At 34.6% G+C, this 27,091-nt stretch overlaps 1 protein-coding gene across 2 annotated transcripts in view; it reads left to right on the top strand.

Moving 5' to 3' along the window:
* Positions 1 to 27,091, top strand: part of gpc6a (glypican 6a) — a 220,674-nt gene that overhangs the window by 143,846 nt on the left and 49,737 nt on the right. For both annotated transcript variants that reach the window (XM_082163828.1, XM_082163829.1), the window contains exons 5-6: positions 20,885 to 21,015; positions 25,426 to 25,569. In XM_082163828.1, the coding sequence (XP_082019954.1) occupies positions 20,885 to 21,015; positions 25,426 to 25,569 (275 nt within the window). The remainder of the gene's footprint in view (positions 1 to 20,884; positions 21,016 to 25,425; positions 25,570 to 27,091) is intronic.

The following is a 27,091-nucleotide window of genomic DNA, read 5'->3' on the forward strand; positions in this document are numbered from 1 at the left end:
CATTATAGTACATGTGGTGTAGGAGGGAAGGTGTACCTTTGCTTATACATCACTCACACACTTTCATGATAAATAGCCACTGCTCGCTTTTATGACCGGTGCGTCATTATCATTTTTCTCGTCAGCACCTTGTTGGGATATTCGGTGTCAGGAAAAGGTGCCACAGTATAATGAATGCCTGATGGCATGTCCTCACCGCGTGGACATAGCTTAAGGATACAGCCTACATATGAATGTGCTTGCATGAGCATGGAGAACTAACAAAATATGATATAGAAAAGCTTGAACTTTTTTGTAAAAAAACAAAAACAAACTTTTTGTGTGCTATAAAAATACACATAAAATATGAAATAAAATAACATATTAAATACATTTATTAAATTTTTATTTTATTTAATTGTATTATTTAATTTGGTATGTATGTATGTATGTATGCATTTGTTTATTTATAAATTAAATTAAAATATTTAACATTTGGTTTTGAAAAGAAAATGAGGAATCTTTGACTTTTCATTAGAGACTTCATTAATGCATGATTTATTTAGTTTTTTTTTTAAATTATTATTTAAAAGTCGACAATATTTAATTTGTTTGATTTAAAAATATAAGAAAGTAAGAAAGACAAAAAATAAGCTATTTAATTTAATGTAATGTAATTTAATTTAATTGAATTTTTTTTTTTTTTTTTTTTTTTTTACTTGTTTTCTTTTTTGTCTTTTTTATCTTTTTATCTTTTTTTTATTATTTAAAATAAATAAATAATTGAGTGTGGAAGTATGTATTTTCATGATCCCCTCAAATTATCATTATCTATTTTGTCTGGAATTTTTATGTATGTGTTTGTAGTACACCAAATACTTAAAATATGATATATTATATTATTTATGCTAAATGTATTTATATATATATATATATATATATATATATATATATATATATATATATATATATATATATATATATTCTTTTAATTTTTTTACTTTTTTTTATCAGATGTATCTGGTCATCTTGTCTTGTACTAGTGCAGTTCCAAACATAGCCCTTCTTTGCATTAATCAGTAAATGCTAAACATGAATTCTGTCTTTATTTACTGCTGAGCCAGCTAAACCTTCCTGTCTCGGTATCGGATTTTCCCTCATGCGCCGGGCTAATTACAAAGGCTAATTAAGATTTAGGCCTGTGTTGTCCTTTGGTGAGTCCTTTGTCACCACAGTGTAAGTGATCCGCATTGATTTTATTTGCTCATTTCTTTTTAATTGCATGGTTTTGTCTCCATGTGAAATAGGAGCTTGCAGCAACCTCACAATTCATGAAAATGTAAGTCAATATTGTTTCCTCCCCTTGCACAGCGTGCCCTTGTGCATACGATATAAATCACGAGTGAAATGCATTAGATTTTATAAAGGCTTAAATGGCAATAATGGTGCATTTAAGAGGCTAATGTTGATCTCACAACAACAAGCAGAGTGGAGAGAGAGATTTTCATTTATTCAAGCTAAATAGAGATAACAACTTATGTCATCCCTTATTTTGTATTATCCTTTATCTCACTGCAAAACAAGCCCATAATAGCTCATATAGTGTCTCGAATCAACCTCTTTATAATAAAGTTGTGCTTTTGTAACACATTCTCCGCCTTTAACAGTAATTTTCTGTCTGTAGAGGATGGTCTTGTATCCTATATCTGTCAATCGAAGAGCTTCATTTAGCGCTCAGATACGTCTGATCCTGTTGCGTAACTCCCCAGAGTTGTGCAATACTTTCTAATGTGCTTTTCTTCAAATGAGCCGTTTTTATCTCTTGCTTAAGCACGCAGTTAGTCATGCATCAGAAGTTCTTATCCGCTTTGAGATCGCAAATGCACGACGCTACTGTTCCAGCTTTGAGAGGAGGTAATTATTCCTCATAATTCCTGTGAGTGACAGCAGGTCAGCCAGGCCGTTGCCATCGGTGACCGTCTCCATGACGACGTGTCCAGCTGTCGGCTGTCAGGACAGTGTGAGGAGGTGCAGATGTTCACATGGTGCCACCGAAGGTCCCTTTCGCCTTGGAGAAACGGGAGGAAATGATTTCGTGTCCATTAGTGACTGTCAGTCAAAGCAATTATTGTCTGGTTTGTGAAAATCAGAGGACGCAAGTGATCATAATATCATGTCATAGAACATTTGATTTGCTCTGCCATATGACCGTTTCAGCCATTAGAATTTAAATAATAATAATAATAATAATAATAATAAAATATATGTATTTATTATTATTTGTATATATTTTTTTTTTTTCAGTAGCTGAAACCATAATTTTTTACCTTTTCAATTTAGGCAAATTCAAAATGAAGTATTATATATTTTTAATATACATATATAAAGCCATATATAATTCGGCAAAACTTTATTTATTTATTTATTTTACATTTTATTGATTGATTGATTTATCTATTTATTTATTTATTATTTAAAATTGTATTATTTATTTATTTATTTATCAAGGCTTTATTTATTTATTTATTTCATACATAAACCAGCAGGACTTTATTGTGTATAAATATATATAAAAAATTACATTCCGATTTAAACCTTCATTTTAGAATTCCTGAAAGAGTAGAATAGTTGTGACTGAGATGCAAATTTTTTTTTTTTTTCTGTAACAATCATTCGCAATAAGACTAATTTTGATATCATGTCGGCCAGTCCATAACAGAGCGATAGATGTTGGAGAGTGTCCGTCATTGAGAAGTGATGGAGTCTCTGTGGAGTCGTCCTCTCAGCACATTTCAACTCTATTCAAGGGCCGTGTTTCTTCTGAAACGACTGTCTCTATCGCTTTCACCTCCGAGGTTGAAACACACACACACACACACACTCTTGGCTGGTGTACTTGAACGAGCACTATCTCTATCCTCTTTTTCTTCCAAGTGATTGAGTCGCAGATGGCAAACGGTGACAGATCTGACAGGTACAAACCAGATCCTGAACTCCTGGCTGACAGAGAAACAGCCGAGGACCGAAATACGAGCGCGGCTGGTGTTCACTTCATACACACGTCTCACCGCTGCTCCATGAGTGGGTGTGATTCCTCCTGCGGTTTGTTATTAAGAAAGATGGCATTTTATACAACTGTTTTTTTTTTTTCGTCAAACCCTCACTGAGAGTTTCTATCGTTCCTGCTTTGTCACTTAAGTGCTGTCAGTCGACCTTTACATTTGTTTTTGATTAAAGATTCTCCTAAATCTTGTGCAAATGCTCAATGATAAGCAGTTATTCTTGTTTGCGATGTTTTGTTGTCAATGTTCACATGTAAATATTAGAAAACAGTCCTGCCTATTTTGATCATTTCTGGAGATATAGAGCTGATTCATTGGCAGAATGGGCTGGTTGCATATGTTGTTTTCTTTCCCATAGACATGAATACATATGCAGTTATGAAAATACACTTTGCAAATGATTTTGCCCGGCGTCATTTAAATCCCCGGGCCCTGGAGCTGTGCTGAGGGCCATATCATCCTCCTCTCTCAGACTCCAGACTCACAGGGAATGTGTTTTGACAGAGAGTTGGACTGGAAGTGCATCTCACAGTTGGGAGAAGTTTCTGATTACCGCTTGTATTACTGGGAATGTTTCAGGATGGACAGGGGGAGGACAGGACATGTCCAGGATACCCCATCAACGCGATCACATACAGATACACACACAAAAAAACACAGCTTCGAGTTCATGTTTTGGTCCATATATATACGGTAGTGTATGTATATATATATATATATATATATATATATATATATATATATATATATACACACTACCGTTCAAAAGTTTGGGGTCAGTAAGATTTTTTTATGTTTTTAAAAGAAGTATATTCTGCTCACCAAGGCTGCATTTATTTGATAAAAAAAAAAAAAAAAAAACTGTAATATTGTGAAATATTATGATAATTTAAAATGACTGTTTTCTATTTTAATATATTTTAAACTGTAATTTATTCCTGGGATCAAAGCTGAATTTTCAGCATCATTACTCCAGTCTTCAGTGTCACATGATCCTTCAGAAATCATTATAATATGATGATTTGCTGCTCAAGAAACATTTCTGATTATTATCAATGTTGAAAACAGTTGTGCTGCTTCATATTTTTGTGGAAACCGTGAAATATGTATATTTTTTTTAGGATTCTTTGATGAATAGAAAGATTGAAAAATGATGGGAGCTTTTTTTCTCCATGGAACAAACAAAAATTATAGATAAATGCAACTTTTTATGCTTTTTCTCAGAATTGCATGATATAAACATGCAATCATGACTTTATATTACTTAGTTGAGAGTTTACATCACGCAATTCTGAGAAAAAAAGTCAGAATTGTGAGATAAAAAGTTTTTTTTCAGTGGCGAAAACAAGATTTTGTGAATCTTTTGTAACATTGATAAATGTCTTTACTTTCACTTTTGCTAAAGTTAATGCATTTTTGCTGAATAAAAGTAGTTATTTAAAAAAAAAAAAGATCTGTTTTTAATTAAAGTTTTTTAAATTATTATTATAATTTTTTTCAATTGCATCTTTTGTAATTTCATGCCATTTTTTGAATGCGTACAATGCTTTTTTTTAGACAAATACCACGGTATTATCCGTGGCACCTTAGACTACCTTGTAAATACCATGGTGCATGAATAGCGTGATCATGCTGTACTAGAGATGGAAAGGTGTTTAATGTCTAGACTGTAGAGAATAGAAGATAATAAGCTTCTTCTTAAACTCTGAATCAGTCTGTGTAATATATGAGATTAATATTTGTCATCTGAATTGGAGTCTGGTCATCTTGAGTGCTGGACTCGGCTTGTTATTGGCTTCAGTCCACAGGAGTGTCTTGGTAAACAGCTCTCTAATGGATGTTTGCGTTCACCTCCCCCTCGGTGGCTTGTTTCATTGCAAAGCCATGTGGGTTAAGCTAACACACACACACACACACACACACACACGCTAGCTTTTATCATGGGGAGCTGTGTACATCAGACCGGCTTCTGAACATCAGCCGTTTAATGGGACATCACGATCTGTTTTCCAATGTTGAAAATAACTGGAAATGCAGTAAATAGAAAGACAATATCATGTTGTTGTGCAACACACTGAATGATAAATCAGACGAGTTTTGGATTTGGGAATGCTTGCGTAAAAGCCTTTGGCCAATGATAACCTGTCCATCTTCCAGAACATTTTTCTGTTAGTGTGTAGTTGTTGTGTTCCAAGCGTTTGTGGCTTTTTTTTCACTAGGAAAATGGTTGTTTTCTTGCAGGAAAGGTTCAATCAACATATTTGTGGTTCAGGCTGTTGAAACACACTCTCACTGAAATGCTAATGACAGACATTTAGCAGCAAATGCTCTTTCCAGTTTTACCCCCGACCATGAAGAAACCAGTTTGTTTTAGAGAAGTCAATCTCCTCTATAGCAAAGCATGTGTTATGTTTTCAGAGGCTTGTCACAGTTTATGTGCCTAAAGATGTGAGGCGATCACACTCTTGATGTAAAAAGAAGCTTATTTGCTGACAGTTTTAAGCTCTTGTCAAGCCGGCAAATTAAAATGAAAGGGTCAAGAACGAACCTTCACATTTAATTACTTTTATATCTGCATTGCCGTGGTCAAATATGATCACCTTGTAAATGCAAATGGCTCATAAATGCAAGAAAAATAAAACTGGCTGCATGTAAGACTTTGCTGTTGTTCTGTTCAAACGCAGCATGAGAAGTGTATTAACATATTTGTGTTTGTGTGTTGACTTTCAGATATACGGCTGATATTTTTTAGCAAGTTAAGCTGTGGTTTCCCCAATACATTTACATCTTATTAACTCAAATTGAACTCCCGTCGCTCCGGAGAGCTTTGGAGAAAGAGGTGCAGCGATCCCATCATTAAAATGTAGCACTTTATCCACAGCTGGCCAACCATGAATGTCTGTGTGCCTCTTACTGGCCGGGACACTCTCTGATTCTCCACTGACTTGTGAGACCAACTGTCCAATTAAGACCGGTGTGAATATTCTGCCGTGAGAATTTCATTTTCGAGGTCCATCGAGCCCTCAGTAATGTCTGAACTTGGAAAATTGGGTCTGATTAGTCAATAATTGCCAAAGTTCTGGTGTTGAAAGCAGTTCTTCGGATGCCATTAAACAGCACTAATTGTGTTAAGGACTTATTTTTGGCAATATCTCGTGTTCTATATTAATCAATTTACACAGCTATGGAAATACATATCCAGTTAAATAAATATTTATTAAGTAGTGTTTCCTGAGCAGCAAATCATCATATTAGAATGATTTCTTGAGGATCATGTGACACTGAAGACTGGAGTAATGATGCTGAAAATTCAGCTTTGAATCAAATGAATAAATTACATTTTACTATATAATCACATAGAAATCAGTCATTTTTAATTGTAATAATATTTCATAATATGACTGTTTTTACTGTATTTTTGATCAAATAAATGCCGCCTTGGTGAGCAGAAGAGACTTTCAGAAAAAATACTTAATTTTACAGTGTCCTTGTTACATATGTTGCATGTACTTACCATAGTAATAACAGTAAATTATGCATAATTACATGCAACTAACCCTCAACCAAATCCTAATCCTACCCTAACCCTATAGTAAGTACATGTAGTTGCTTAATATTACTCGGTACTTAAATATATAATTACACTGTTATAATGAAACCTTAAAATAAAGTGTAACCAAGATTTTAGTCTACAAATATGCAGTCGCTGAGCACAACCACGTTTACATAGACGATACCGGACAAAGGAGCAGAATGGCTTAAATACATGGTAATCAAGGTGAACAGAAACAGGTGTGTGGAGACTAGTTAACAACCAGGGAAACGAACTAGAAACTCAGGCAAAACAGGAACAGAACACTGAAATGAAACCAAAAACAGACTTTATTACAATATACTGATGTTTATGTATATTTCAGGGGGGAAAAGTTTTCTTTTGACTTTAAATAGGTCGGATTTGTTGTGCATATTTTGAATGAAATACATGGAGGATGAAGGGCAAAAACACATTTCCACAGTCAGTTTTGCTCATATTTACCAAGAGTCCACTGTATTTGGAAAGAATATCTTGCCTGTAGTTGATGAGAATAAATTATTAGTATCTTGTGTTTTAATCTTCACAATGAAGACAAGATGCAGACACCTCTCAGCTGTCTTCATTTATATATTTTTTATAAATGTTTATTGTGAGTACAAGTGTCTGTTGACAATCATAAGGATTAGCGCTCTCGCTAGTGGTCTGAGTCTGTTTGCCATCAGATGTCATATTGAATTACATTAACCCTCTGGGGACCAAGCTGTTTTTGGGGCCCTTGAGATGTTCTGACATGCTCTGACATTTGTGCTTTTTTCAGTTATTTATAAACATGTTAATGGCAAAGGTGTAAATTCACTCTATATAGCACAAACAGGCCTACCATAATATGCGAGCAACATGTATGTAGATGTTTGTATTTTTAAGAGAATAATGTTTATGCGTGGTTATTTAAAAAAATAAAAATGAAAGTTGCTGAAATAAGACCACAAAACTCATACAAAATATGTGCCCACAAGACTTTTGACTAATGGATGTTGTCCCTTTCAGTTCTAGCTTCAAAATTATGTGAAAATAGTCTTGCTTTATCGTTCACAAAAAAAAATACATTGATTTAAATGGTGTAAAACAGGTTTTGCTTGGAAAGCCAATATGCGAGGGGGAGGAGTAGTTTACACCTTAGTCCCACCCACTCTGCATAATGACTCTGCATAATTAGCCATTCATTCAGGTGTGACACTGACTGAGCCACAATGCAAAGACAAAATATATATTTTGAAGAAGACTTATATTGACCATTTAAGATTTTGCTTACATCTATCTTGTAAATATGTTTTGCTATTTTATTAAAAAGGTTACAATTACAACAATAATTACAATTTCAGCAATATTTCTGCAAAAAAGTACTCTTTCTTTGTAAAAAAAAAAAAAAAAAAGATTATAGGCCTACATTTTATCATATGTATTCATTAGTTTGAATATAGCCAACATTGGAACATCTTAGTCTATGACTTTATTTTTGACAAAATAGTATTTTATATATATTCAGAAAAGCTTATTTGATGTGACAGTATATTCTACAGTAAAAACTGTACCCAAATCTAGTCAACAAAATGTTGTCTTTCATACTTCGCCTGACTGTAACGCAGTAACTGTAACTGTAAAAGCAGTTTATTCTTTCACACACAGACGCGCGATTCATATTTAGGCTAAACACTCTTTACAAATAGACGCGCGATTCATATTATAGAAACGCGATTCATCTTTTTGTTTACATAAGCCTACAACGTTATTCCATAACGTTATTCCACATTAACACTTGAGAAAGGATAACTTAGCCTACCTCACTCCTCAGCGGGATCTGCTCCTCATATCAGCACGGAAAATTTTCTCCATAAGGTAGGCTATATTATGCCTCTTTGTTTACAGCTGATGTGGGGGCGTTTCACAGACTGAAATGGTTCTCAGAATTTGCGTTTGAATAGCACGCGCTCTCCGGGGAGTGGTCACATTACTTTTGAATGGCTCGTAATGAGCTCGACTGGAGTCGCTCTCTTTTTATACAGATTACAGAAGCTGATAATATTTGTTTTTTATATAAATTACAGATAGATGAAAGATCAATAAATGAAAGATCAAAATTAACAGAGCATTTTGTGTTTATTTTTCATTGCTAAAAAAAAAAACGAGCAAAACGCGCGGGCGCGTTTTTGGTCCCCAGAGGGTTAAAGGAACACGCCGACTTTTTGGGACTTTAGCTTATTCACCGTATCCCCCAGAGTTAGATAAGTCCATACATACCCTTCTCATCTCCGTGAGTGCCGTAACTCTGTCTGACGCACCCACCGCTAGCCTAGCTTAGCACAAAGACTGGAGGTAAATGGCTCCAGCTAGCATACTGCTCCCAATAAGTGATAAAATAACACCAACATTTTCCTATTTACATGTTGTGATTTGTATAGTCACAGCGTGTACAAATAACAAGGTCACATGAGACACAGCCATCTTCTAACCGTATACACACTGGGAACTATATTCTCAGAAGGCGAAGCACTGCTACTTCTGCGGAGTGATTTACTCCAACTCTGAGCGAACAACTCTGGCTGTGTCTCATGTGACCTTGTTATTTGTACTATACAAATCACATGTAAACAGGAAAATGTTGGCGTTATTTTGTCACTTATTGGGAGCAGTATGCTAGCTGGAGCCATTTACCTCCAGTCTTTGTGCTAAGCTAGGCTAGCGGTGGGTGGATACGGATAACTCTGGGGAATACGGTGAATAAGCCAAAGTCCCCAAAAGTCGGCGTGTTCCTTTAAGCCTCTTTAGCTGTTAGACAGATTAAATTTCAGCAAAGTATATTGCAATTATATGTTCTTCCATGGAATTTGCAAATGAAAAAACACTACGTTTTCTACATATAAGTGGTTTTGGATGTAATTCTTTGAGATTTTCCCCAAGAGAGTGATGATTACCGGTAAACAATGTTTTACAGCGTACATGAAGCCTTTGAAAGCATGCATGGCATTTGTAAACTGAAGATGTAAGTAAACAGCTGGTCATCATGGGAGAAAAGGGGAACTTTACTTCTCAGTTTGTAATATTTGAACTCGGTGTGTAGAGACGCATACGGCGCTCCGTTTAGCAGTACCTGTGAGTGAATGTGACTGTGACTGTGCATTCACAGTATTTGATGATCCTTTCTGTAATTATTTCATGATGAAGTCTAAATTGTCCTTGGCCGATGAAGACAGCTCCATCATTTTAAGAGACTAATTATTCCTGCCGGGATCCAGCAGCCTCCCACACGCTCCTTTATATGCAGACTGACAATAAACAGCAAACCCACGTTCAGCACCCCATGTAATCCTCGGAGAATAGACGCCTGGAGATGCTGAGATCTAATGTCTATCAGACACAACCTTAAATCCCATAGACCTACAGCTTTCCAGATATGAAATGGACTGAGATGGTGGATATCACCAAACCTGATGTTGGACGACCAAAGTTTCCACATCATTCTCTCTCTCTCTGTGTTTGTGTGTGTGTGTGTCATAAATGGACCCGAAAGATGTTTTGCAAGTTATCCATTTTTCTAAATAATTTCCTGGTTTTGTGAGTTATATGGTACTACATTTTTATATACTAATTGAATAACTGAAGAAATATATACAGTGATTTTCTCCTTTCTGACATGTCAAATGACATGTATCTGCACTGATCTGACATCAAGAGCACCAACTGTGTCATTTTGCAATGGCTTATTTTCTTCGAAACATTTATTCATGTGTTTCTCCTCCCTCATCCTCGCTTTATTTTTGTATTTTAAATTTGTAAATTTGTAAATTTTTAAATTTTTAAATTTTTAAATTTTTAAATTTGTAAATTTTTAAATTTTTAAATTTTTAAATTTTTAAATTTTTAAATTTTTAAATTTTTAAATTTTTAAATTTTTAAATTTGTAAATTTTTAAATTTTTAAATTTTTTAATTTTTTAATTTTTTAATTTTTAAATATATATTTATTTGTATTGTATTATATTATTGTATTTATTTATTTTATTTTATTAAAATAAGTTTTGTTTTGTTGTATTCATTATTTTATGTATTATTTTATTTTACCAAACAAATTGCAAGTATAATATATATATATATATATATATATATATAGAGAGAGAGAGAGAGAGAGAGAGAGAGAGAAGTTAGGTTCATATTTCTTTAAATAAATAACACAATTTTATGAAATAAATTATATAGTTTTTTTTTTCATTGTGACATTATTTCCATGAAAATGTATTTAAATATGTAATTAAAATAATATAATACTGTATTTCAAAAGAATAATATATATTCTAATAATAGTCATATATTATTATAATAACTAATAATAAATAATATATAATATATAATTTATATAAAACATATATATAAAATATAATAAATAATATATAACTAATAATATATATCTAATAACTAATAATATTTACCAGTAATACTAAATGCCAGTAAGATGAAGACTAATTCTTTCTCTTATAAGAAACAAACGTTCTCACGTGTTCTGCCGCCGTCAGACGGTTTGAGTTATTGAACTGCTATAATTTGCTTTTTGTTCAGTCTGACAAATATTTGTTTCTCTTCATAAGAATGGAACATCTTTTTTTTGCGTTACGAATTTTGCTTTTAGAGTAAATAGGCTTTAATAGTAATGAAAATACTGTCACAATGCAACAAATAAATAAAATCATTCTAAAAACCATTACAAAATGTATATTTATTATCTTCATTTATTTTGGGTGTGAATTACAACCAGGAAATATTTTTGTAATCTACCAAAAAGGACACAATGTTTTTTAACCAACCAATTATTAAATGTAATCGTGACTAGATTGGGAAAGCTCTCTGATTTAAAGTAGTCTGCAGAATTTAGCAGAAATCATTTAAGTTTCAACATTTTAACATCTGAACTGAACTGTGCTGGGTTCTGTTTCGAACTTCGCTAACTTCTAAATCTTCGTTTCTGTGGTCTTTTAACGCCTTGGCACATTTCTTTCAGGGACTGTTGACACATCCGTCAGGTCTGCTTTACACGTGCTGGATCAGTGTGTGTCTGAAGTGTGTGTCTCGGTCCAAAACCAGCACGCTAGAACAGAATCTCTGTGTCAGGATCCGTGCTTCTCATGAAGAGGCTTTTGCACATCGGTGTTCATTACGGCAGGCGTCCGCTCTCCGTTCTGCTCCTGTGCCGCTTTCTTAGAAATGCCACAGTGAAGCTTTATTTCATTTTCAGTCTACAAACCCTGCATTTAGTCAGAGATTTTCTCCTTTCTGACATGTCAAAAGACGTTTATCTGCACTGATCTGAGCACCAACTGTGTCATTTTGCAATGGCTTGTTTTCTTCGACACATTTGTGTAAACACTCACACAACAACAGCTTTGAGCTCTTTGACGTCAGGTCTTCAGCGCTTGAATGGAGCAGCTGCGTTTCTCCGTCTCTCCGCTTCTGCGTTCGGCTAGGAAGCAATTACTTCAATTACACAGTTGCAGCTTTTTCGGCTGATGTTTGGCTCATATTAACTTTGTTGAGTATGATCCACTACCGTCTTTGTCCAAATCAACTAATTAAATCATCTCAGAGCCGGTTTGTGAATCTTAGTTACTTTCAAGTGGGTACATTTTTTTCTTTTTCTTTTCATTTTTCATCATTTTCAGGACGCAGTCTGTTGAGGCTCATCTGGCGCTGGCTTAAATTGTTATTTTTCTGTGATATACGCGTGTTCATAATAAAGTGGAAAATGATGACAGTACTTGACATGCTTTGTTGATGTAACATCTGATACTGATACAAGCGAAAAGCACTCGAGTGGTTCTTCTGTTGCTCTTTCTTTCCTGAACTCACTGAGTTTGTCTTGCAGGTTTGCCGCAGATTCATGAGATTGTGATCCATTGCATATTGAATTGAGACATAATTACAGAAATTGCAAAAACATGCATGCACAGTTTCATATGTAAATCAAATATCTACTGTTTAACCCTGTAAATTCTGATATATGAAGTTATTGTAAAAAAAATCTTCTTTTTTTTTTTTGTAATATATATTTTTTTTAGTGTTTATTGACCCTGTTTCATATTTGATACATCAGACTTTTATGGCTTCATATATGATATAGGAGAATATGGCATTCGGTTCACCTCAGTTTCATTCAGAGACCCAAACTTAGCAAAAAATATGCAATTTGGTGCAGATGCTAATATTTATATGCCCAAAAAGTAAGATGAAATTCTGATGCTTGTAATGTAAATCAATGAGATCTTTATAACAGTATAGCAGATAAATATCATTCGTCACTCTATATCGTCGTCTCTTAGTAAGATCATATTTAATGCTTAGTTGTATTATCACTAGCTTTGTAGTTTTAAAACATATAATGCAATGCAATGGTAATTAAAAACCGTCATCAAAAGCCTGATGATCATATTTGATACTCATGTTTTTTTCTTAAAAAAATTAATCTAAGTTACTTTAGTCCAGTAAGTGTTTATCTTAAAATATTACTTATAATATTAAGTTAAGCTTACGTTTAAAAATCAGTAACGATTTCGCAGCAATAAATATGTGAATACCTTTTACTTGCTAAAAAAGTATAAATTATTACTCAGACAACAGAAGGAATGTAGAAGACCGTGTGCAACAGGTTTTTCAGCAAAGTTTCAGCATGTATCAAATATGATAGGGTTAAACCGGCCTAATCATTTGCTAGTTTTAACCCAGGGTTATTCTATTCATTGTCAAATGTAAAATCATCTCCATCTTTTCCATTGTGACTCATAAATCAGAAGTCGATTGCCTTTTTGCCAATTGATTGAAAAGGTCTGTTTGGAAGTCATAAACTGGCGGTTTCAATTTAGATTTTTCTCCAGCAAGTTATTTATGTCAACAGAAAAGCTTGATCTTCCCGAATTAGTGATGAGTCGTTCATGGGCGATCCGTTCATTGTGTCTGTCACGTGACAAATGAACGAAAGACTCGGAAGGTAAAGTAATTATGTTCCCTGTAAATTATTTTTTACTGCATTATAATGATTTCTTAATTCAGAATATGATCAAAATATGAAGAAATGAAAAGATTCGTTCATTTTGATGAATGAAATCGAACAAGAGAGTCAGTAAAATGATCCGAACTTCCCATCACTATTCCGAATGAGACATTTCGTACAAACGCTGACCGATGTTCCCCAGCGAATGAAAGCCATCCGACCCGTGGTTTCGTTTCTGCGCTGTAGTTCACGACAGACATGCCGAGAGATTCGCCCCGTGTACTTAAAGGAGTGGTTGATTATGATTTCACTTTTCTAACTTTAGTTAGTGTGTAATGTTGCTGTTTGAGCATAAACAACATCTGCAAAGTTACAACACTCAAAGTTCAAAGCAAAGGGAGATATTTGCTTTTAAAGAAATCACTTTTTAAGGACTACAACAAACGGCTGGTAGAGACTACACCACATTCCTCCAGGGTTAGTGACATCACCAACCCTAGAATTTACATAAACCCCGCCCCCTGGACACGATGTATAGATTATCAAGACAGAATATGCTAATCAATGACTTGAAGATAACTACACATCAGCTACATAAATTCATCAACTAACCAATCGGAAACGTCCTGTTGCTTCTACATGTTGTCACTTCTTCTTGAGTCTCTCCATCATTGTCTGACTTCGGTTTGAACATAAAAGGCTAAAAGGTTTTGAAATTTTCATTGTGTGTCTGTGTGAGTGCAGCTGTTGAAGCGCCGCCCCTGTGCCGGGAGCAGCAGCTCATTTGCATTTAAAGGGACACACACAAAAACGGTGCATTTTTGCTCACCCTCAAAAAGTTACAATTTTAACATGCTATATACAAATATCTGTGGGGTATTTTGAGCTAAAACTTCACACACACACTCTGGGGACATCAGAGACTTATTTTACATCTTGTAAAAAGGGCATTATATCACTCCTTTAACACTTTCCGTCCGTGAAATCCCTTGATAGAGCCCTAGCCTCCATCCAACCTCCATCTCTTATCCTTATTTTTATCTTTACCCTGAACATTTTATTTTTTGCCAGAAGGGGAAAAAAATATTAACCTTGATGGTGGTCGACTGCAGTCTGTAGTCTCTTTCCAGTCAAAGAAATCGCCTAGCTTTTAATCTAATATATCCCTTGATATATCATATCTTGATGATTCCAAATGTACTTTATCATGATTTGCCCAACACCTTCAGCCATCAAACAGCACATCTGGAGTAGTTTGGTCAATCTGAGCAGCTTCTAGAACAGCAGCTGAAAGCAATAACTGGTGTCCGGCTCTCACAGACTTCACAGTCTCCAGCCGAAACCTCGGCTCTGACCTCCAGCAAGCTCCTGATGGAAATCTAACCAAGCATCACGAGCAATCTGAGTCCTCAGAGTAAACAAACAGAAGTGCTCTTCAAAGAGCGAGTGTGTCGGCGAGCGGGTCCATTCACACCGGTGCGAAGAGCCGTGATTAAACTCACACTTCAAGCCTTAAAGGACACACTCAGAGAGACGAAGCGCTGTCCTCTGTCCTTCTGCGTTTGAATTTGAATCAGTTTGGGGGAGCTAATGCACAAAAGTAATTAATACGGGTCGTAGAGCTCATATATTCTCTGTAGCTTTAGGGGATGGCGGAGGAAGGAAAGGAGGAAGTCGTTATGGAATTGTGTTTTTTAATTACTGCACACAGGAAGTGAAATTTCAGCCTATTGATCGTAATTTATGCCACGTCTTAATTTGCATACTTTGCATTAAATGTGTGGTAAGAAGACAGTATTGAACTACTGAACCACTGACTCCTTTGTTCACACATATAATGTTTTGTTTTATTTTATTTTATTTTATTTTATTTTATTTTATTTTATTTTATTTTATTTTATTTTATTTTATTTTATTTTATTTTATTTTATTTTATTTTATTTTATTTTATTTTATTTATTTGTATACAGTAATATTTTTTTACAATATTTTATCAATTTTAATTTTTTTTTGGATCATTTTATCATACAGTTACATTCATTCCCTACAGTATTTAAGCATTTTTAATTAGCTATTTTATTAAAAAATATATATATTTTATTTTATTTATTTATTTTTATACAGTAATATTTTTTACAATATTTTATAGAAAATTCATTTTATCATATAGTTACATTCATTTCCTACAGTATTGTATGATTTTAATTCATTAGTTTATTTTGTTATATTTGATCATATAGTTACATTAATTTCCTACAGTATGGATGCTTTTTTTATACAGTAAAATACTACAGTATTTTATTAAAAACTCTTTATTTTATTTTATTTAGTTTTGTTTTATTTTGTCATTTGATCATACAGTCAAAATCATAGCCTACCTACAGTACTGAATCATTTATTAATTTGTTATTTTATTAAACATTCTTCACTTTATTTTTTATCTTTTTACTATATAGTTACATGCATTGCATACAGTGTGGAAGCTTTTCCTCCATCTCCAAAACAAAAACATAATAAGTAATTATAACATGATGTTTAAAATAAGCAATATCACGATTTGAGAATTTACATTGTGAAATGGTCACAACTGCCTTTTTATTTTTTTTACTCTGAGTTTAATAGCCTTCCATAAAATCCATCATTACTTTAATATAAGGTTAATTTCATTAAATGTAAAACTGCTGTATCAAATTCTGCCTCACTCAGATATTAATAAACAAATGATACGGACAAATGGTCGTGGGTCTGTCCAGAAATCCACAGGACACCTTTCTTTCAACATGCATGATTGGGAACTATTTGGACTAATCTTGCATATTATGTTGATTAATAACATGCACACATTTATACAGGATGATTTTAATTAAAAAAGCAATGAGATGTTTTGTATTACAGTAAGAGAATTAGAGTGAAAATCTCCTGTTTTCTTCTTTGATTTTGAGATATTCCACGGACGGTTCTTCACGAGATTACAGATTCACGCTGATGTGAAAAATCGAGCATTAAATTTGAGTGAATCTGCGCATTACAGCGACTCTTGGCATCACGGATATTTGAGGGCGTTACTCGTCCATCACATTACAGGATCAAGTTTCCCCTGAAGCGGCGTTCAGATTTCCAGCTTTTCACCTCCTTCAAAATGCCATGTAAATGCTTTCACTGACGTTGGACTGACCTATACGGTATAGCCGTGGCATGCCAATAAAGCCCTCCAAGTTTTCACTTCTTCAGCCATTACCGTTTCCGTGCACCGTCACTCGTTCGCCGTGAGCTTTCCCACAATGCACCTGTAATTGTCAATCAAGTCTTAAATCCCTCATTTGTGCGCTGTTTTGTGCGTGAATGAAACACGGTCTCCATCATGCACTGCTTCCAGGGGCATTTATGAGGGGTAGTCGAACCTAATGAAAAGATCAAATACTTTTTCTCTCGCCGCTCGCACCGATCAATGCCATCTTCCAGTTTGCTCTAATAGGTTCCATGTGAGCGCAAATTAATAACACTGAGGTTTAATGGCACGACTGGCGAATCATCTATCTTCAGCATCGATCTGTGCCCTGGTCCACTCAGGAGTAATTCGCTCGACGGTGATGATGTACCACAGCTTCTCGTCCTCGTCCTCATGCTATCACCTGAGTAAAGTCACCCTTCGCCTTCGTTCTGTGATAATGAAAACTAGAGCCCTTTTTATGAAGCGAAAAGGAAGTCGAGGATGATAATGAATAATGTAGGCAAGGAAATTTTGGTCACGTCGGTTTTTTTTTTTTCAAGTGCATAAAATGAACTTTGCAATGTGATATCCGTTCTCACTCAACTGGCTCCATAATTAACAATTCAGCAAGAGCTTCTATATATGGCGCTCATTAATAAATTATCATACGCTGTGGAAAGGAATACTTCAGGCTAGGTTTGATTTTATTTCTTCACTGCGGTATATGTAATATTATCACATTGATATGAAGGTACAGCGAGCCGTTATGACTGTACGGCAGGGATCAGTGGCATCTGGCCTTCTAAAACGAGGAGTCAAAGTGACTTTTTTTTAGACCATTGTAACATTTTTTTGCATTTGGTTGATTATTACACAGCTTCTGGGTTAATGAAACATGCAACAAATACTCTAATATTTTATTATGATAGTATATTTTGCATACTAGTTTATATGCTTTTAAACAGTTTTTTTAACACACACCAATAATAAGCTTTTAAAAAAAGAAGAAGCTCAAAATCAAGCTTTATTTTTACATTTATTTTGTATTTTTTATATTTAAGTTTGTTTTTTATACATTTTTAACCTGTTTGTTTTAACACATTGGGTAACACTTTATTTTTTGCAGTGTCCTTGTTACATATGTTACATGTACTTACCATAGTAATAACAGTAAATGATGCATAATTACATGCAACTAATCCTCAACCAAACCCTAATCCTACCCTAACCCTATAGTAAGTACATGTAGTTGCTTAATATTACTCAGTACTTAAATATATAAGTACACTGTAATAATGAAACCTTAAAATAAAGTGTAACCACACATTGCTTCAAAAATAACATGCTAATATAGTAAAAAAAATAAATAAAAATACATTAAAATATAAATTAATAAATTAAATAAATAAATTACACACACACACACACACACACACACACACACACACACACACACACATATATATATATATATATATATATATATATATATAAAATTGCTTTATTTAAATAAATAAATTAATTAATTTAAATACATTTTATTTATTTATTTTATTTTAATAAAATGTATTATTTAATTAATAGTCTGATTTATATATTCATGAAATTATTTAATATTAAAACATTACATTTAAATGATTTATTATTTACACATTACATTTACATGACATAAACATTACATTTAAATTACAATATTAAATGAAAGGCTTCATGTGCAGGTGATAAAGGTGATAAAAGTTTTTATTTTTATTTTATTATTATTATTAATATTTAAGACATGACTGAAAGTGGCCATTTCTGAGTGATTTGTTTACTTTGCAATTCGTCTTTCCATCTCCACCAGTCTGACCCATGCAGATGTGTGTGATAGATGGACATTACTGCTTTTACAACGCAATCGTCTCCTCTCACGAGCCATTTCGCTACACTCACGACCTCTGTAAGGACAATTCATGTCAAGGTTGAACATATTTTGCAGCATTTTCTGCACCTACCAGATTACATTCATCAGGAATCAGATGTATTGCTGTGCTATCATCCATAAAGTAATGCGCTGCACCTCAAACATGATGTCCGAGTAAACAGCATTCGGACCTGCGCCTGGCTTATCTGTCTCCCTGCAGATCCTGTTATCATAGAAGTACATTCGGTATCTCTCTGATCATGTTAATGGACTTTTAGCATAATTGCTCTGTGCTGCAAAAATAAATAAATGCACAAAAACTGTATCCAGGGATCGGTCGCTTGGTGAAGTGAATTGCTTTTTAGTTGCTTTTGAAAAAATTAGCGCTGTAATGCAAAACTGAATCTTCAGAGGTCTTCGTTTATTATTTTGTTTGTCCTGTTTTCACCTCAGTTTTCAAATTTCAAAACCTTTTTCCCCCAGCTACATTTAACTAGTACATTTCCGTGTTTTATCTGCTTCAATAGTTTTACACTGGACTGCATTGAGATTGCATTATATCTACAAATGACATCCGAAGCCAGAAAAGGCTTGTTTACAGTTTTCTGAAGCCAGCATAACCTTCAAAGGTGACATTTTAATGTCTTAATGAAACGTTCAGTCTTACTTTTTCCACTGTTGTAATTTTTTTGTGTGTCATTTTTATTGTGTTGTGTGATGGATGATTGAGCTGTCATCATTTAAGATGAAATCAGTTTGCTTTTTTAATATCAGGCCTTTATACATTTTTTTTTCAGAGTGGATTTAATAAGACAATATTGAACTTGACCCTTAACAATAAGTGCAGCGATGGTTGTCATAATACCATGGCACTTGCTCAGTACTTCAAAGAATGTAATTTACTATGTTTTTACCATGATATTACAGTACCAGTACAGTATTTCGGATACTTTTTTTTTTTTTTTTTTGACATGCACCATGGTATTCTCTTCATAAAGTACAATAGAGTGTCATATATTATGATACATGAATTCCAGTACCATGTTATAGTTCAAAGTGTAGATTTACCATCTGGTGCTATCACTCAGAGTGCTACTTTTTTTCCAAGGGACCGAGTTAAACATGGTATAACCACAGTAAAATGTCCAAAAACACACTTTTGTTATGCAGTATGTTATCTTTAAAAAAGCATGATAGTACTTTTTGGCATGTATGCCAATTTATTCCAATTTGTATACTTGGAGCCATGGTGCTATGACACAAAAAAAACACACAAAACATAGTTTTACCATAGTTTCATGCCAACAAAATAAATAAAGTGCCACTTTTTGTTAGCTCTCGGCATGCGACTGTGAGGCAAAAAAACAGCCGAAAACATCGCCTGACAGAAACACACACAAAATACACAATTTCAAACAACCAGCTGAGACAAATCAAGAGTTTAATTACCTCACACAAGCAGTTTCTTTGGCATCTTCCCATTTTCCAGGGTGATTTTGAGGGAATTGGACACATTACTGCCCTGCCAGTGTTACTTATTCTAACAAACTGTCTTTCACAGCGAGAAACACATAATGACTCTCCGTTTGTTTAGCTGTGAGGGACATTATAGAGAAACGATACGTCTCAAGACTTCAAAATATGAGCGCAAGGGAAAAACCCCGAGGGTAAAATCAATTCTCTGACACTAATTGAATCAATATGTTACATGTTTTAATGCCCGTGTGACAGTCGGATATACAACTCGCTGAACTTTAACGGGAAGTTTAATGTGGATTGAGCCGAGCCGCTTTCTGAGGTCCTGTTGAGCCTCATGTTTAGCGTGAGTCCATCTGTTGGACACTTCATCTGGTTTAATGGCAATGCTTGTGCATATGAATTAGATTAGTTTGAGGATAATACATGTTAATTGTCATCTGTTGAGCTCAGACTTTGAGAATATAGCTTTTTAATTTGCATAATCTGCTTGATTGCATAACAGACATTATTTAAAGTCAACTTAACATCAAAATGACTTTCCTAGATCAATTACTGTGGACAATTTTCCTCTGTATTTTCCTCTGGATCTAGATGGGCGAGAGAGGGGTCATGGCATCACTGCATGTGTGTTGCAGGTCTCTGATCTGATATGTGAATGTGTTTTTTGCCCCGTGTTGTGACAGATGCCATGCTGCTGGTGGCTGACAGACTGGCGGGGCCCTTTAACATCGAGGCCGTCATAGACCCGATAGATTTAAAGATCTCTGAGGCCATCATGACCATGCAGGACAACAGCATACAAGTTTCAAACAAGGTATGCCTACACACACACACACACGCACACACACACACACATATAGGCAGGCATTAATGCCCCTGCACGGTCACACAAATATCAAGGGCCAAAGATCCTCAAGCTGCAGCAATTCCATGTGTCTAAAGGATTTTTTGAGTGAACTTATATATAAATATATGGTTCACACCTTAAGAAATATGCTTTTCACTACTCCTATAGTGTAAAAAAAAAAAAAAAAAAAAAATATATATATATATATATATATATATATATATATATATATATATATATATATATATATATATATATATATATATATGTGTGTGTGTTTGTATTGAACGGAGCCCCTGAGGGGACCTGTGAAAAAAAAATAAAAAATAGGACTTTCGCGTGCACACGAGAAACTATCGCGTGCGCACGAGAAACTTTCGCGTGGGCACGAGAAACTTTCGGTTTGCGTTATAGCGTCATTAATACAAATGTGGAAATATGGATGATGTATATATCATTTATGTTGTTGTTTGACATGTTTTGGAGTGTATATTTTAGCAAAAATCTCAAGCAAGGTGCTATTAAAGACAAGACTTAGAGGCATATTTTAGTCACAATTCAAATAATTGTATTAAATGTGAATATACTTTGAATAAACTTTGTAGGCTATTTGTATGTGTATTGATAAAAAATAAACAACAGGCTAATAATCTTCTGCTACTGAGATGAAGGAAACATTTTTTTAAAGAAGTAAAGTTCACAAGATTGCTATTTATCTTGACCAAACTGTTCCGTCATCAGCTCTTCCTCAGTTCCGCACTGCAGAATAAAATAGTCATCCTCTGCTGCAGTTGTACGGATTCTTAACGCATTTATTGCAACTACATTTCATCTTTTTCTCATCAAACAACCAGACTAACGAATGGTTCGACACAACCCGTACCTAAGAGCCTAGACAGGTCTTTCTTCTGTATAGATATACTGTATACAGGGTAAATGACGACTGTTGGCCTACCATGGTCGCCCTCGTCCAGTAAGTTTTAAATAATAATAATAATAATAAATTAAGATATAAATCAATATAATTCGTTGTAAATTACATTTAAACAATAGCTACAAAAAGGTAATAATTGACTGTATAGTCCTAACGTTCATGCATGAACTGCCATTCAGACTTACTGTCTAACAACCAGAGAACAGAGAACATCAGAGATATTAAAATACATACTCTTCTGAGTTTTATGATGTAGACCTTTTTTTATTAAAATTTATCGGCCTATAATTTATATCTCAAGGATGCGAGCTTGTGCGTGGCGCACTCAGTCATGTTGAGTGGGAAACACGCATTATATTATTAGGCTAGTATATTCAGAAATAGTGTAAAAGACCTGTAAATAAAATACAACATTAACATTATAAACACTATTAATAACATATAGGCTATGCATATTTTACTTCCCCATAGCCAAATCCTTAAATGAATGGAATCAGAAAACAACAAGAAATGAAAAATAAGTAACCACTTATAATAATAATAATAATAATAATAAATACATAGTAGTCTATAAAAATAGCCCATTGTGCCCTTTATTACAAACAACTTTTAGCCTATTTTAAACGCCAAGCCTAAACGAATTTATTTGAATCGAAACTGAAACTATACCGCAAAGTTGGGTTCGCGCATCTTTCGTTCGGTCCAAAGTTTAATACTGAACAGGAATTAATAATAATTTAATAATGAACCGGCTGTGATGTCAAGTTGATGCCAGAAGTGAACCGATGTTGTTAATATCGCGATTCGCCGGCGCCATCACTTGAATTTGTTCCTCAGTTGGGGAAATAACTTTATCGTTTCATACTCTGTCATTCGAAACAGTAAAATGTATATTTTTATTTGTGTACATTCAAAATGACTACAAAATGTCATGCCTTTGAAAAAGAAAGAAAACAACATGATGCGGACGTGTAGAACTTTATCCAAGAGCTGCTGTAAAGCCTATAGCCTATAAATAATCTGTTACAGTAATGTTCTATTATATGCAAAAGCTGCAACCAAATTGTTAAAAGCGCTATATAAATGAAGGCGACTTCACCTTCACAATAGATTTTGTGTGTAAATAAATACTTGTTATACTTGTTCAAAACAATCACTTTTTGTTTATTTTAATGAATAAAATAATATTTTTTTGTTCAATAAATACAGTCATTAAAATATGTTAATATATAAACTTAATACGTAAACAGAATTATTTTTAAAAAGTAAACGATTCTGAAAGCACTGAATGAGATCCCATAATCATTTAATATAGATTTACAGCTGTAACAATAAATTATATTTTATTATATGATTTGATAAATATCACATTTTTTAAATATGACGGTTTCATTATAAATATGGTGATTATCTCTAAGGTTCACCCCCAACTTAATACATGATATTCCCATCTGAATCTAACCATGTCATGTCAACAAATGGAAAAGTCATCCAGATATTTATTATAATGTTAATTATTGTGTCTTTCGCCTCGACAGCAGCGGCGCCTTTTACCCCGAATACCATACTTATTGAAAATCTTCTTCTTTAATTACCTTAAACAGAACTGAAAATCATTAACAAGACCTTTTTCTCAAAATATAATTAATAATTTTATCGATTCTCATTTGCTACTTAAATCTATAACATCAAATCATCAAAAAAACCATCAAATATTAGATCACAGAGCACTTTGCTCTGCTTGCCTGCGATCACGTCAAGGATCAGACAAATTTCCACGCGCATCTTGAAAAGCGGATGTTTTGGAAAGTGGTGCGCAAGTTTTGTGCCATCTAGTTGTTTAGAGGAAAATAAAATCACCTCATTAATGTGTGTGTTCGAAATTTCACGTATGAATTTTTCCCATAGTATGAAAAACATTTTTACAGACATTTGGTCACAATTTAGATTAATATGCATGTTTCCCACATTGTAAAGCCACAGCTCAGGTACAAAAGCTTTCAAGAGGCTCTTTCATTTTCAGGGAAATTAGCCATGTATCCCTGATGGACTTCCACGCAGAGGGCAGTACGCAAAATAAAATGTGGCTTGATCCTACCAGTGTGAAAGAAGGAAAGAAATAAGCACAGCCTGTCTTTTGAGTGCTGTGGTCTGCTGTTACATTAAAAGCTTCTGGAAAGCAGGAGGACCTGATTGAAAATGCACAGCAGCCATGAACATCAGTGTGTACATGTCAGCCAGAGACTCTGAATGATGATAATCATAGTGACAGATCGTCCGCCATAAGAGCCGGCCGTGGCATTAAAATGTTCCATCACTGTCAGCTCACCCACAATTCATTGCATCTACAAGACGTTAGCATGCATGTGAATGCAAAGCATATGTTATTTCTCTCATGACACGCATTTTTTAAGTGTTTGCCTCGGATTCGATCAATGGAATCCAATTTAAATTCTTTATGGTCAGTATCTTTGGAATTGTAATGCGTCCTTCAGCATTGAATTATTATTTTTTGTTTAATCGGCAAGTGTTAATATGCATGGCCATTTAGGCACTTAGATATAGGAAACTTTGTGAATGGGATTTTGTAGAGGTATTATCCATTTGACTGCACTGACTCTATCATATGAGAACAAACCTTGAACTGAATTGAGTTGAATATAGACACTATTGTCTTCTAAAGAGCTAAACTGAATCAACATTAAACTAAATTGAGCTACATATATAGTGACACTATTGTCTTCTGTTGCTGCTTTACAGCTGATATTGGATTTGTTTCGTAATTGATGAATTTTGCAACATTAACACACTGTGAAGCTGCTTTGAAACAATCTTTATAGTATAAAGGGCTTTATGAGTACATGTGAAATTGACTTGTGGTGGCAACCGTGATATGATGAATCGAAATTCATTTTGAATAAATATTGTGATTTATTGATAATATGAATAGGAAGAACTAACAGTTAATGCTGATGTCCACTGTAGCGCCTCTTGTGGCAACATTAAGAAAGTGACATGTACTTTATGTAATTCATTGCATTATGAATTGTGGTTGTGTGCATTTTAAAATGCAACCATGCATACAAATTGGTAGGTATTCATATACTTGTATAGAGTTTGTTTGATGCTTTAGGCATCCTGTTATATCAGGATATGGTGTTTACAAAACGTGGCTCAAAATGTGCACATTTTGCACTTAAAACTTTTATGCAGATGCTTTTATCCGAAGCGACCTACACTGCATTCAACATTAACACTATCATTTGTGCATGCATTCCCTGGGAAATGAACCCATGCAATAAACAATTCAATGCAAAATGTCATCTCCTTCACGAACGCTCCATGACACCATACACACCCTCTCATCGCACTTCACTCTTCACATTCGGCTGTTTTTATACGCTGACCACATGGGCTGATGCCTTCCCTCTTGGTAATTATAGGTATTTCAAGGATGCGGTCATCCCAAACCAGCTGGAATGGGCCGATCTGCCCGCGGGATCTCGGATGTGTTCAACAGTCGCTTCAGACCGTACAGCCCCGAAGAGAGACCCACCACGGCAGCCGGCACCAGCCTGGACAGACTGGTGAGTGGGTGGCAGGAGGGCAGAGCGGGGCAGTGTGGGCAGGCGTGGGTGCAGTGGTGACCTCTGGAAGTCAGACCCAGGAAAATGCCGTGGGAAAAGCTTTGGTGGCGATGCAAAAATGTGAAACATGTAATTTATTGGTCACACTTTAATTTGGGGAACATATACCACTATTAACTGTGATTTTTGTCTCAAACTCCTAATTACTGCTTATTAGTAGTTAGTAAGGTAGTTGTTAAGTTTATGTATTGGGTAGGGTTAAGAACAAGGTCATGCAGGATTAGGCATTAGCATGTGCTTTATAAGTAATAGTAAACAGCCAATATTCTAGTAATATACATGCTAATAAGCAACTTGTTAATAGTAAGAATTGGACCCTAAAGTAAAGTGTTACCAGTTTCTTAAAGGTGAAGTATGTAGTTTCTGCGACACTAGTGGCAACTAATTTGATTGGCTAATTTCAATCAAATGAATACTTTTAGCTGTGTTGCTATGTGACATGAGTAAGCAACTGAGCAGACTAACACTATCGCTTATAATACACCCGTCCAACACTTCAGTGCCACAACTGTTTAAACTTTTAAGTTCTAAATTCAGCAAATATTGGGTTGTACTTCGGAAACCAAAGCTGAATGTCTTTTCATATTGTAACAGTCATGTTCCCACAGCATCATAGTGGTGGTGGCGCAATGGATAAGACACATGCCTTTGGTGTGAGAGACCCGGGTTCGAATCCACTGTGAGACACCAATGTGTCCCTGAGCAAGACACTTAACCCCTAGTTGCTCCAGAGGCGTGCGACCTCTGACATATATAGCAATTGTAAGTCGCTCTGGATAAAAGCGTCAGCTAAATGAATAAATGTAAATGTAAATGTAAATCTAAACACCCTCTGGCTCCGCCTACTACAGTAGCCACGCCCCAAACTCTCACGATAGGTTGAGCCGGAAAGTGATTGACAGATCTGAGCGGACCGCTCTCAATGTTTAGATGGTGCTCAATGTTCACACTTTTGGTGGAGATAAACCCATGAATGGCATAGTAATAGTCAATAAACTTGGTTTAGAGAATGTATTTTACAATAGCAAATCCTACACACTTCACCTTTAAGGGTTAAATCACATAGAAATGAAGTAAAGTTTAGTAAAGTTGGATAAAGTTTTTCTTTGTTGTTGTTATTCTTAACCCAGTTTTTAGGCTTCGTATGAAGTGTCTAAGTGTGCTTGAGTTACTCTACTGGAATGAAGTCTTCTGACTCATTACTTAACACGAATAGATGAAAATATGAATTGGACTTAAAAGTAGAACAAGATTGCATTTGTGCATAATCTTATTTTACCCCCCGGCTTACTGTGAGAATTCATTTAAAATGACTTTCTATCCAATATGGGCAAGTCTTTTTTTTTCTCCAGTCGGTTGTGCATTGGATGAGTTTAAAGTTAACCCTCAAATATATAATGGAGACGTGACAGTTAAATAAATGTTGAGTTAGAGAGAAGCGTTTGCGTTTGCTTTGTTGTTT

Source organism: Leuciscus leuciscus, assembly GCF_965113295.1.
Source record: "Leuciscus leuciscus genome assembly, chromosome: 3".
NCBI lineage: Eukaryota > Metazoa > Chordata > Actinopteri > Cypriniformes > Leuciscidae > Leuciscus > Leuciscus leuciscus.